The sequence below is a fragment of the Salvelinus fontinalis genome, chromosome 7 (genome assembly GCF_029448725.1).
Source record: "Salvelinus fontinalis isolate EN_2023a chromosome 7, ASM2944872v1, whole genome shotgun sequence".
In the NCBI taxonomy this organism is placed as follows: domain Eukaryota; kingdom Metazoa; phylum Chordata; class Actinopteri; order Salmoniformes; family Salmonidae; genus Salvelinus; species Salvelinus fontinalis.
The window spans coordinates 39,288,826-39,301,775 of NC_074671.1; the positions used below are offsets into that span (position 1 = coordinate 39,288,826).

A 12,950-nucleotide genomic window follows, 5' to 3' on the forward strand; every position below is an offset into this window, starting at 1 on the left:
CTATGTAAGAAGGGTTATAGAAGTATATGATTACAGCAACAATCACTACGGCCACGTCACACACCGAATACAGCCAGAACCCCTCCTATAATATCTGCTCCATTGTCTCCCTACCTGCTCCAGGTCTCCCAGGGTAATGGGCTGGGTCTGGTAACGAGCGTTGGCCCTGCGCCCCCTGCTATCAGGCCTGGTGCGGATCACCCTGGTGGCTGGCTGGGCCAGTCTGTTGAACAGAGCCATCTTCTCTGCCAAGCTTAAGGTGGACAGATCCGGCTCTGCGTCCCCCTGGCCCTGCTGGGTTTTTGGATTTGATTTACTTGACACATGTCGATACAATGCATTTAAAACCATCGAAAACACAAACTTTTAAAAATGTATGTTCTGGCTGGAAGGCAGGATAGCATGCTGATGATGATACATACACCAGATAATAAATATATTAAAACAATATACATCATTCATGAATACATACATGATTCTGGGCCTGGTTCTCCTCAGGAGAAGAAGTCTGGAGGAGCTTGGAGGTTCGCTGCGCCTCCCTCTGGACCTCTAGGGCATTATGGGCCTGCCTGGCCTGCTCCCTGGCTGCAACACTCTCCTGTGAGGACGCATGCAGGCTGGGAGGAGGAATTACACACAAATAGGGAGATGGGGGGGGGGGGGGGGGGGGAATGAACAGGAGGGCAGGCTAGTTCACGCAGGCCAGGGCCATGCTACACAGACAGAAAGGGTGTACAGTCCAGTGCATAGCCTACAGTGTGGACAAATACAGTATCATTGTATTGACCGCTTGACAAAGCACAATTTCTATGCTCCATATTTTGAGAGGTTGCAGGAGATTCTGGATACCACAAAATTGACAATGGTGTAACAGCATAACGTGTAGAGAAAAGAGACAATTGAGTAATATATGCAACAGACTTTACATGCAAGTTGTTCCCTCAAAATACACAAGGGGGTGCCAAACATCCAAACAACCCTCCTGACCTTGTGGGAACAGATTGATGGTTGAAATTTCCGCAAAGGTTAATATAATTACACAGACAAATACTCTGTTCGGACCAAATGCTAGTCAGCGTCCATCAACAATATCTCCGTCATGATGATGGAGCCAGTAAACAACCAACGATACATTCAACCAGTGTACTGTAGCTGTTGTGGTTAGGTTATATAGGTTTATAGCCTGGTACCAGATCCGTTTGTGCTGTCTTGCCAACTCTGACCACGGGAGTTAGCAAGACAGCACAAACAGATTTGGGAGCAGGCTAATTAGGTTCGTTCCTGGGTTAGGATAACCCCTGAACTCCCATAGGCTGCTAATGCCACACGGGTGTGCTCACTTCCGTGCCTGTGTACCTGTATGGTGTCAGTTGGCTGCTGGACTAGAGTGGGGCTAGGGATGAGTGCTCCCGCCGGTATACACTTTACAGTGACAGTATAGAGAGTCGCAGAGACATAGGGTGACACAGAGGGGACAGAGACCGAGTCGTACAGAGACAGAGGTGACAGCGGGAAGAGAGATGGGAGACGGAGGAGAAGAGGAGGTCCAGATGATTCTTTTGAATGGAATTCCCTTTTAAAGCGGAGATCTGTGAAAGGTGACACAGAGCCACTGGGCGACTCGGGCGCATTTGTTTTTGTTAAGTTTTTGAAACAGAGAATTTTAGCATTCAGCATTGATATTAGAATCTAGCATCCAAAGTGTAGTACATACTCTGTTCTACTGCGCGTGCAATGATGAGCAAATGATGTCAGATGAAGAAATGTAATTGTTGTTGTAATATCGCAAATGGCTGTGAAAGTTTGACCGCTAAGGATTACAGCTTTAAATTAAGGTAGTTCACTTCCCAATAGAATAGTGAGTATCATGTAAACGGAGTGTTAATAAGCTGCTATAAACTGTTCATACTGTGTTAAGTGTTTATCAGCTTCAGTGGATCCTTACTATGTTTCAGTGTCAAGCCCTTGGAGAGTCAAACCTGTGTGACCGTTTTAAGGCAACGTGACGCAAGGTAGAAAGGTAACAGCCGCTTTCTCCACCCTCTTTGTATTAATCAACTGACCGGAACCAGCAGGCAAATCACAGAGCATGTTCTTAATCAAAACACATGACCCTGCCTTACTGGAGTGGGAATTACGGACTGTGGCTTTCAAATCAACAGTTGTCTCACAAATGGGGGCGGTGGGGGGGAGCATGGAGAGGCAGGTATAGTTGGGACTTACGTGGCAGCAATGACAACCTCCTCAGTAGTGACTGGCTGGGTATGGGAGCGGTCCTGGGTGCGTCTCAGTCGCCTCTCCATGGCCACGTTCCGTGATGGGGGTTTTGGGGAGCCCCCATCCGTGTTCCTCTCCAACTCCTGGGGAGGCCATGCATGGAGACCAGAGTCATCTTCCATGTTTTCAAACCAATTCAAAGCACAAACTCTGTTTTAAGGGAATAGATTGATACTTCAATAGAAAAGAGTAAGAGAATAGAGAAATCCGTTGGTTTTAGATAATCCAATGGAAGATAAATTAATTCAAATATAATTCAAATACATCGACTAGAGAAATATGTTCAGTTAACCAGAGACTCTGGAGTTACCCAAGTAGCTGTTGCAAGGTTGGATATTGTAAACCTTAACAAAGAGGCATTTGCATAGAGAGTGGACGTTGTCTTACGATATGAGGAAAGAGTTAATCATGATGTAGCACAAGATGTTAGCATGAGACAGATTGATACAAGAAAGCACATGATCGCCGTGCTTGACCTAGCCTGAGTGCCAGTCTGTTTCCGCTCTCTTGCCAACTCCTAATGGAATTATCATGCCAATGACAGCAATGGAGTTATTACTTGAAATGCTATGTCATTACTATGACTTCATTAGCTAATACCTTGACAGTATATTCCACATGCGAGTTGGCCAATTGATTTTCCATACAGAATCTTCTGTCTCACTGCTTAAGTAAATTATTAGAATATTTCTCTCTGTCTGTCTGTGTCATGCCCAACACCAGCTTAGAGTCAGCTCACATCAATGTGTGGAGTAACTGAGTCAGAGGAGGAATGCTGCGTGTATTTGTGTGCATGCGTGCGGGCATGCGTGCGTACATTGCTGCTTGTGTGTACATGCGCGTGTGTGCATACATCTAAAATGTCCACTCATTGCTACCTCCAAGCAAGGTAAACACAGGTGAGAGAAAACACCAAAGCAACATCGTGTCCTTTCATACCCTGAAGAGAGAACGCTTGGCTGCAACACTCAGCTTGGCCCGCTCATCCAATTTCTCTTCATCAGCTAGAGAGAGAGAGACAAAATAAGGGAGAAAGAGGGGAAGGAAGAGAGAGAGAGGGCAAGATAAATATCACAAGGAAAATTCCAAGTGTCTCAAATAGAGCGAGAGTTTGAGAATCTTGAAAATCAATTCCCATAATAAAACAGCATGCTTGAATCCTTTAAAACCTACTTAGTGTGTTCCACCGGTAGTGAAGTAAGTACTAAATGCCAGTCCAATGGCTGCAAATTGAGTTAGATCTCACAGCTTGTGCTGTGAAGTACTACAGGCCAAAGGTTTATAATCATCATGATGGTCACCATCTGTAATGTCTATAGAACAAAGACAAGCGAGACTTCCATGTGGTGTGAGTGACTGCAGTGTGTCTGGGAGACAGAGCCAGACATACAGTGTTCCCCCTATATTAATTTAGCAGCAGTTGCCCACCATTATATTTTTTAAAAAACAAAGTGCCTTCAAGAAAGTATTCACACCACTTTACTTTTTTCACATTTTGTTGTTACATCCTGAATTTAAAATTGATTAAATGTAGATTTTCTGTCACTGGCCTACACACAATACCCCATATAGTCAAAGTGGAATAACGACTTTCCCAAAGCGGATCCTTTGTCTGCACCTCCCAGGGCATTTGAACTGATTCCAGAGGCCGACCGAAAACAACGACGCCGGAGGAGAGGGTATGCGCGCATACCACCCACCGCTTCCGAGTATATTACTCGCTAATGTCCAGTCCCTAGTTAACAAAGTCGACGAAATCAGGGCAAGAGTTGCTTTCCAAAGAGATATCCGGGATCATAACATACTCGGTTTCACAGAAACATGGCTAGCTTGGGACATGCTGTCAGAGTCAGTACAGCCAACGAGATTCAGTGCATCGCGCCGACAGGAATAAACATCTCTCCGGTAAGAAGAAGGGAGGAGGTGTATGTTTCAAGATTAACGACTCGTGGTGAAATTGTAACAACATACAGGAACTCAAGTCCTTTTGTTCACCTGACCTAGAATTCCTCACAATCAAATGCCGACTGAATTATCTCCCAAGAAAACTCCCCTCGGTTATTGTCAGAGCCGTTATATCCCCTCGCAAGTGGATACCAAGACGACCATCAAGGAACTTCAAACCTTATATCCTGAGGCTGCATTTATTGTAGCTGGGGATTTTAACAAAGCTAATTTGAGAACAAGGCTACCTAAATTCTATCAGCGTATTGTTTGCAGTACACGAGCGAGTAACACGCTCGACCATTGCTACTCTAACTTCCGCGATGCATACAAGTACGTCCCCCGCCCTCCTTTTGGCAAATCCAACTTGTTGCTCACCTCCTATAGGCAGAAACTAAAACAGGAAGCGCCCGTGCTTAGGTCTATCCATCGATGGTCTGCCCAATCGGATTCCACGCTTCAAGGTTGCTGGGATATGTTCCAGGTAGCCTCAGAGAACAACATTGGCGTATACGCTGACTCGGTGAGCGAGTTTATAAGGAAGTGTATAGGAGATGTGACTATTAAAACCTTCCCTAACCAGAAACCATGGATTGATGGCAGCATTCACGCAAAACTGAAAGCACGTACCACCGCATTTAATTATGGCAAGGCAACTGGGAATATGGACGAATACAAACAGTGTAGTTATCCCCTCCGTAAGGGAGTGTGGTGTCAGGAAAATAACCTCTCACTCAATGTCAGGAAAACAAAATAAATTATTGTGGACTTCAGGAAACAGAAAAGGGAGCACCTCCCTATCCACGTCGATGGGGCAGCAGTGGAGAAGGTGGAAAGTTTTATGTTCTAGGTGTACATACATATCACCGACAAACTGAAATGGTCCACGCACACAGACAGTGTGGTGAAGAAGGCGCAACAGCGCCTTTTCAACCTCAGGAGGCTGAATAAAGTGTGGCTTGTCACCGAAAACCCTCTCTAACTTTTACAGGTGCACAATTAAGAGCATCCTGTCAGGCTGTATCACCGCCTGGTACGGCAACAACCACAAGGCTCTCCAGAGGGTGGTGCGGTCTGCACAACGCATCACCGGGGGCAAACTACCTGCCCTCCAGGACACCAACAACACCCAATGTCACAAAAAAGATACTCAAGGACAATAACCACCCAAGCCACTGCCTGTTCACTCTGCTTCCATCCAGAAGGCGAGTTCAGTACAGGTGCATCAAAGCTGGGCCGTAGAGATTGAAAAACAGCTTCTATATCAAGGCCATCAGATTGTTGAACAGCCATCACTAGCACAGAGAGGCGGCTGCCTACCTACAGACCTGATATCATTAGTCACTTTAATAATGCCACTTTTAGAATGTTTACATATCTCGCATTACTTATCTCATATGTATATACTGTATCCTACACTATCTATTCTATAGTATCTATTGCATCTTAACCGCTCTGTCACTGCTCATTCATAGATTTTATATTTATATATTCTTATCCCATTCCTTTACTAAATTGTGTGTATCAGGTTGGTTGTGGAATTGTTAGATATTACGTTTTGTTGTGGAATTGTTAGATATTACCTGATAGATACTGATGCACTGTCGGATCTAGAAGCACAAGCATTTCACAATAACATCTGCTAACTGTCGGATCTAGAAGCACACTCACAATAACATCTGCTAACCATGTGTATGTGCCCAATAAAACTTGATTTGAGCCCAGATCTACCCAGCACTGGTCTACCCAGCACCTAATTGACAGAGTGAAAAGAATGAAGCCTGTACAGAATACAAATATTCCCCAAAATTCCCCTAAAATAAAATTGGCAAAGCAATTAACTTTTTGTCCTCAAAATAAAGGGTATGCAGGTAATCGTTAAGAAATTGTGAGTTTTTCTGTATACAAAATAAATGGGATGGAGCTAAGCAGGCAAATTGCTTTCCACCAGACACTGGGAGATGAATTCACTTTTCAGCAGGACAATAACCTAAAACACAAGGCCAATCTACACTGGAGTTTCTTACCAAAAAGACAGTAATGTTCCTGCGTGGCCAAGTTACAAGTTACAGTTTTCACTTAAATATACTTGAAAAGCTATGGCAAGACCTGAAAATGGCTGTCTAGCAATGAAAAACAATCAATTTGACAGAGCTTGACGAAATGTCAAAATAATAAAACGGGCAAATGTTGCACAATCCAGGTGTGGAAAGCTCTTAGGCTTAACCAGAAAGACTCACAGCTGTAATGTAAATTAGATTTCTGTATTTAATGTTCAATAACTTAGCAGCATTTTCTAAAAACATTAGGTAAGTAGTATTGTGGTTGAGAAAATAAAATGGTTGAGAAAAAAAAAATCTATGTAATCATCTTTGAATTCTGGCTGCAACACAACCAAATGTGGAATAAGTCAAGGGGTGTGAATACTTTCTGAAGGCACTATATATATATATTTCTGCAGAGACACACTTTTAAATGGATAGTTGTTGGCTCAATAACTGGAAGTATGAGAACTAGCACCACCAGACCCCGCCCCCCCAGCCCCACCTCTACCCCTGCCGAAAACATTCCTAGGGGAAACACTGCATACAGGTGTGATCTGAGAAGGGTTACGGGGAATGGCACCCTATTCGCTATGTATTGCACTACTTTTGACCAGGGCCAACAGGGCTTTGGTCAAAAGTAGTGCACTACAAAGGGAAGAGGGTGCAATTTCGGACACAAAAGAGAAACACCACAGAACATCACTTTGAAAGCATCCCCTTTGGCTGACGCTGCGCTACACTGCTGACTGACTGAGGGTGGGTATTAAACCATGTGTGTGAGTGTGTGTGTGTGTAATTATAGGAACCAGATGGATGTATAGTGCTCTGCTCTGTAGAACCATAGCTGTGTTATGTACAGTTGAGAATGACACAAATATACATTTTCACAAAGTCTGCTGCCTCAATTTGTATGATGGCAATTTGCATATACTCCAGAATGTTATGAAGAGTGATCAGATTAATTGCAATTAATTTCAAAGTCCCTCTCTGCCATGCAAATGAACTGAATCCTCAAAAAACATTTCCACTGCATTTCAGCCCTGCCACAAAAGGACAAGCTGTCATGTCAGTGATTCTCCTGTTAACTTCTCGTGGATAGGGAAATCCAAATTTTCACATTTGGATGAAAAGCGTGCCCAGAGTAAACTGCCTCCTACTCAGTCCCAGATGCTAATTTATGCATATTGATATTGGTATTGGATAGAAAACACTCAGAAGTTCATAAAACTGTTTGAATCATGTCTGTGACTATAACAGAACTTATTTGGCAGGCAAAACCTGTAGATTTTCAGTTTTTTATTTTTAGGTCTCTTTCTATTCATTGAGTTTTCATTGGGAATCGAGATTTCTAAGGGACCTTCCTGCAGTTCCTATCGCTTCCACTGGATGTCAACAGTCTTTAGAAATTGGTTGAGGTTTTTCCTTTGAGAAATGAAGAAGTAGCCATGTTCAGAATGAGGCTCCAGTGAAGTGTACTGTTTGTTAGAGGTGCGTGACCAGAAAGCATGCTACACATTGTTTTCCTCCGGTATTGAACACAGATCATCCCGTCTTCAATTTTATCGATTATTTACGTAAAAAATACCTACAGTTGTATTACAAAAGTAGTTTGAAATGTTTGGACAAAGCTTCCAGGAAACTTTTGAGATATTTTGTAGTCATGTTGTGCAAGTTGGAACTGGTGTTTTTCTGGATCAAACGCCCCAAATAAATGGACATTTTGGATATATATCGACGGAATTAATCGAACAAAAGGACCATTTGTGATGTTTATGGGACATATTGGAGTGCCAACAGAAGAAGCTTGTCAAAGGCATGAATTATATCTTTATTTCTGCATTTTGTGTCGCGCCGGGAGGGTTGAAATATGATGGTCTGTGTTTGTTTGCTTGGTTGCTATCCTCAGATAATAGCATTGTTTGCTTTCGTCATAAAGCATTTTTTAAATCTGACACGTTAGCTGGATTCACAACAAGTGTAGCTTTAATTTGGTATATTGAATGTGTGATTTCATGAAAGTCAATTTTTTATAGTAATTTATTTGAATTTTCACTGGATGTTACCATCCCACATATCCCAGAGAGGTTAACACAGGTGTGAGTGTTGACGAGGACAAGGCTGGAGATCACTCTGTCATGCTGATTGAGTTCGAATAACAGACTGGAAGCTTCAAAAGGAGGGTGGTGCTTGGAATCATTGTTCTTTATCTGTCAACCATGGTTACCTACAACGGGAACACGTGCCGTCATCATTGCTCACAGGCAAGGATATTGCTGCCAGTAAGAACGCACCTAAATCAACCATTTATCGGATCATCAAGAACTTCAAGGAGAACGGTTCAAATGTTGTGAAGAAGGCTTCAGGGCGCCCAAGAAAGTCCAGCAAGCGCCAGGACCGTCCCCTAAAGTTGATTCAGCTGCGGGATCGGGGCACCACCAGTACAGAGCTTGCTCAGGAATGGCAGCAGGCAAAAACAAAACATCGATATTTTGGGTCCATGGCCAGGAAACTCCCTAGACCTTAATCCCATTGAGAACTTGTGGTCAATCCTCAAGAGGCGGGTGGACAAACAAAAACCCACGAATTCTGACAACCTCCAAGCATTGATTATGCAAGAATGGGCTGCCATCAGTCAGGATGTGGCCCAGAAGTTAATTGACAGCATGCCAGGGCAGATTGCAGAGGTCTTTAAAAAGAAGGGTCAACACTGCAAATATTGACTCTGCATCAACTTCATGTAATTGTCAATAAAAGCCTTTGACACTTATGAAATGCTTGTAACTATACTTCAGTATTCCATAGTAACATCTGACAAAAATATCTAAAAAGACACTGAAGCAGCAAACTTTGTGGAAATTAATATTTGTGTCATTCTCAAAACTTTTGGCCACGACTGTACTGTGAGCACCAATAATAACTAAAATGTTTTTCTTTCTCCTTTATGAATCATACACTATATACACAAAAGTATGTGGACACACCTTCAAATTAGTGGATTCTGCTATTTCCGCCACACCAGTTGCTGACCAGTGTATAACGTCAAGCACACAGCCATGCAATCTCCATAGACAAACATTGGCAGTAGAATGGCCCGAACTGAAGATCTCAGTGACTTCAACAAGTCAAATAGCTGCCCCGGTCAACTAAGTGTTGTTATTGTGAAGTGAAAATGTCTAAGAGAAACAACGTCTCAGCCGCGAAGCGGTAGGCCACACAAGCTCACAGAATGGGACCACCGAGTACTGAAGTGCGTAGCGCGTAAAAATACTCTTCCTCAGTTGCAACTCACTACCGAGTTACAAACTGCCTTGTTAAGCAACATCAGCACAACAACTGTTTGTCAGGTGCTTAATGAAATGGGGTTCCAATGCCAAACAGCCTAAGATCACCATGCACAATGCCAAGCGTCAGCTGGAGTGGTATAAAGCTTGCCGCCATTGCACTCTGGAGCAGTTGAAATGCATTCTCTGGAGTGATGAATCTCGCCATCACCACCTGACAGTTTGACGGACGTCAGGAGAACGCTACCTTCCTGAATGCATAGAGCCAACTTTAAAGTTTGGTGGAGGAGTAATAATCAATGTCTTTAGCAATGTTCCAACATCTAGTGGAAAGCCTTCAAAGAGTAGAGGCTGTTATATTAGGAAAAGGGGGAACAACTCCATATTAATTCCCATGATTTTGGAATGAAATTTTCGATGAGCCCATTTCCACATACTTCTGGTCATGTAGTTTAAGTTTAATAATAAGCCTTGCATCGTTAAGCTTATATGATTAATGGGAATCATTAAAACAAAAATGACAGACATGTTCTTTAGCGGAACGCAAACATATTACATTTATTCGATGGCATGTACCTGTTCAAAGTAATCTACAAAAAGTTCAAAAATAACTTACCTTCAGTGCTTGGTAGATCTGGGCTCAAACAAGACCTTCAGGAGAAAAGGCAAGAAGAAAGAAAGAAAAAACACATTAATAATAGACAATCAAATCAAGTTGTTGGAAATCGATGGCAAATGACTGCTACTGTGAGTATAGCTACCCAGAGATGAGAGATTGAGAGCAGAAAGAAAGCACTAGATTTTCCCAGCAGTAGAAACAGAGGTAGCGTGATAGGTGGTGTTTAGGATATTAGGATATTAAACAGAATGTGTCCCTAACGGCACCCTATTCCCTATTTATGTACAACTTTTGACCAGGGAACAAATAGCTCAATTCAAATATAGTGCACTACATAGGGAATCGGGTGCCATTTGGGACATAACCACAGAAATCAGAGTTTCTAACAGAGAGAGTTGCCCAATCTAAGGCATTACAGACTGCTAGACCTTAAGAGTAAACAACAACAATAGGAGTGATTCATTCGCCCTGGCGAGCGTAGAGAGGCGAGCGCTGGTCACATGGAGTGTCCACTGCCAGGATACACTCAGCAACCACAAAGTAGACCTTTGGGTTCTAATCTCCTGTCACGCTCTGCTGCCCGGCCAGAGAGCTTAGAGTCTGTGCTTAGGCCATCAGAGATTGGAGGACTAGAAGGGAGGGAGGGTGAATCGATAGGTTTCTGGATGAGCCTGTGTGTGTGTTAAAGTTGAGTCATTAAAGCTCGTTTTTCAACCACTCCACAAATTTCTTGTTAACAAACTATAGTTTTGGCAAGTCGGTTAGGACATCTACTTTGTGCATGACAGAAGTAATTTTTACAACAATTGTTTACAGACAGATTATTTCACTGTATCACAAATCCAGTTGGTCAGAAGTTTACATACACTAAGTTGACTGTGCCTTTAAACAGCTTGGAAAATTCCAGAAAATTATGTCATGGCTTTAGAAGCTTCTGATAGGCTCATTGACATAATTTGAGTCAATTGGAGGTGTACCTGTGGATGTATTTCAAGGCCTACCTTCAAACTCAGTGCATCTTCGCTAGACATCATGGGAAAATCTAAAGAAATCAGCCAAGACCTCAGAAAAAAAGTTGTAGACCACCACAAGTCTGGTTCATCCTTGGGAGCAATTTCCAAACGCCTGACGATACCACGTTCATCTGTACGAACAATAGTACGCAAGTACAAACACTATGGGACCACGCAGCCGTCATACCGCTCAGGAAGAAGACGCGTTCTGTCTCCTAGAGATGAGTGTGCTTTGGTGCGAAAACTGCAAATCAATCCCAGAACAACAGCAAAGGTCCTTGTGATGATGCTGGAGGAAACAGGTACAATCTATATCTGTATTTATATCCACAGTAAAACAAGTCCTATATCGACATAACCTGAAAGAATGCTCAGCAAGGAAGAAGCCACTGCTCAAAAAAGCCAGACTACTGTTTGCAACTGCCCATGGGGACAAAGATCGTACTTTTTGGACAAATGTCCTCTGATCTGATGAAACAAAAATAGAACTGTTTGGCCATAATGACCATCGTTATGTTTGCAGGAAAACGATGGGGTGCTTGCAAGCCGAAGAACACCATCCCAACCGTGAAGCACGGGGGTGGCAGCATCATGTTGTGGGGGTGCTTTGCTGCAGGAGGGACTGGTGCACTTCACAAAATAGATGGCATCATGAGTAAGGACAATTATGTGGATATATTGAAGCAACATCTCAAAACATCAGTCAGAAAGTTAAAGCTTGGTAGCACATGGGTCTTCCAAATGGACAATAACCCCAAGCATACTTCCAAAGTTGTGGCAAAATGGCTTAAGGACAACAAAGTCAATGTATTGGAGTGGCCATCACAAAGCCCTGACCTCAATCCTACAGAAAATGTGTGGGCAGAACTGAAAAAGTGTGTGCGAGCAAGGAGGCCTACAAACTTGACTCAGTTACACCAGCTCTGTCAGGAGGAACGGGACAAAATTCAAAATTATTGTGAGAAGGTTGTGGAAGGCTACCAAAAACGTTTGACCCAAGTTTCAATTGTTTAAGGCAATGCTACCAAATACTAATTGAGTGTATGTAAACTTCTGACCCACTGGGAATGTGATGAAATAAATAAAAGCTGAAATAAATAATTCTCTCTACTATTACTCTGACATTTCAGTCTTAAATATAAAGTGGTCATCCTAACTGACCTAAAACAGGGCATTTTTACTAGGATTAAATGTCAGGAATATTGAAAAACTGAGTTTAAATGTATTTGGCTAAGGTGTATGTAAACTTCCAACTTCAACTGTATGTGAACACATGCTGTTGATTTAGAAGAACTCACGTCAGCCTAAACAAACACTTCCTGCACACTAAACCCAATATGATCTATATACTGTAGTCTTTTCCCATGGGGAGTGATGAGGGAGGACACTTCACTCTCCATAATTTCCTTTGCTGGCCAAGCAATGAGTTGAGCGAGATGGATTTACTCCAGACACCCGAACAGGCCTTCATCCCCGTCATTCGCAGTAGAAAGAGACGGAGGATTCGCGGAAGGAGATCGGGGTGCCATGTGAGAATCTGGCGTCGAGTGGCTAATCCGCCTTTGCCATCGGTACTATTGGCCAACGTAAAATCTGTGGATAATAAAGTGGACAAACTACAAGCACGTATATCCTAACAACGGACATTAAAATCTGTAATATCTTATGTTTCATCGAGTCGTGACTGAACGACAACGTGAATAACATACAGCTGGTGGGTTGTACACTGTATTGGCAGGATAGAACAGCAACCTCAGAGTATCTCATGATA

The 12,950-nt window shown here is 42.9% G+C and overlaps 1 protein-coding gene across 10 annotated transcripts in view; it reads right to left on the reverse strand.

The window, feature by feature from the left end:
• LOC129859466 (supervillin-like) overlaps nt 1-12,950 on the reverse strand; it is a 154,220-nt gene that overhangs the window by 66,907 nt on the left and 74,363 nt on the right. For all 10 annotated transcript variants that reach the window (XM_055929295.1, XM_055929291.1, XM_055929299.1 and 7 more), the window contains 5 exons: nt 10,164-10,198; nt 3,217-3,281; nt 2,224-2,360; nt 473-617; nt 115-294 (listed from right to left, as the gene is read on the reverse strand). In XM_055929295.1, the coding sequence (XP_055785270.1) occupies nt 115-294; nt 473-617; nt 2,224-2,360; nt 3,217-3,281; nt 10,164-10,198 (562 nt within the window). The remainder of the gene's footprint in view (nt 1-114; nt 295-472; nt 618-2,223; nt 2,361-3,216; nt 3,282-10,163; nt 10,199-12,950) is intronic.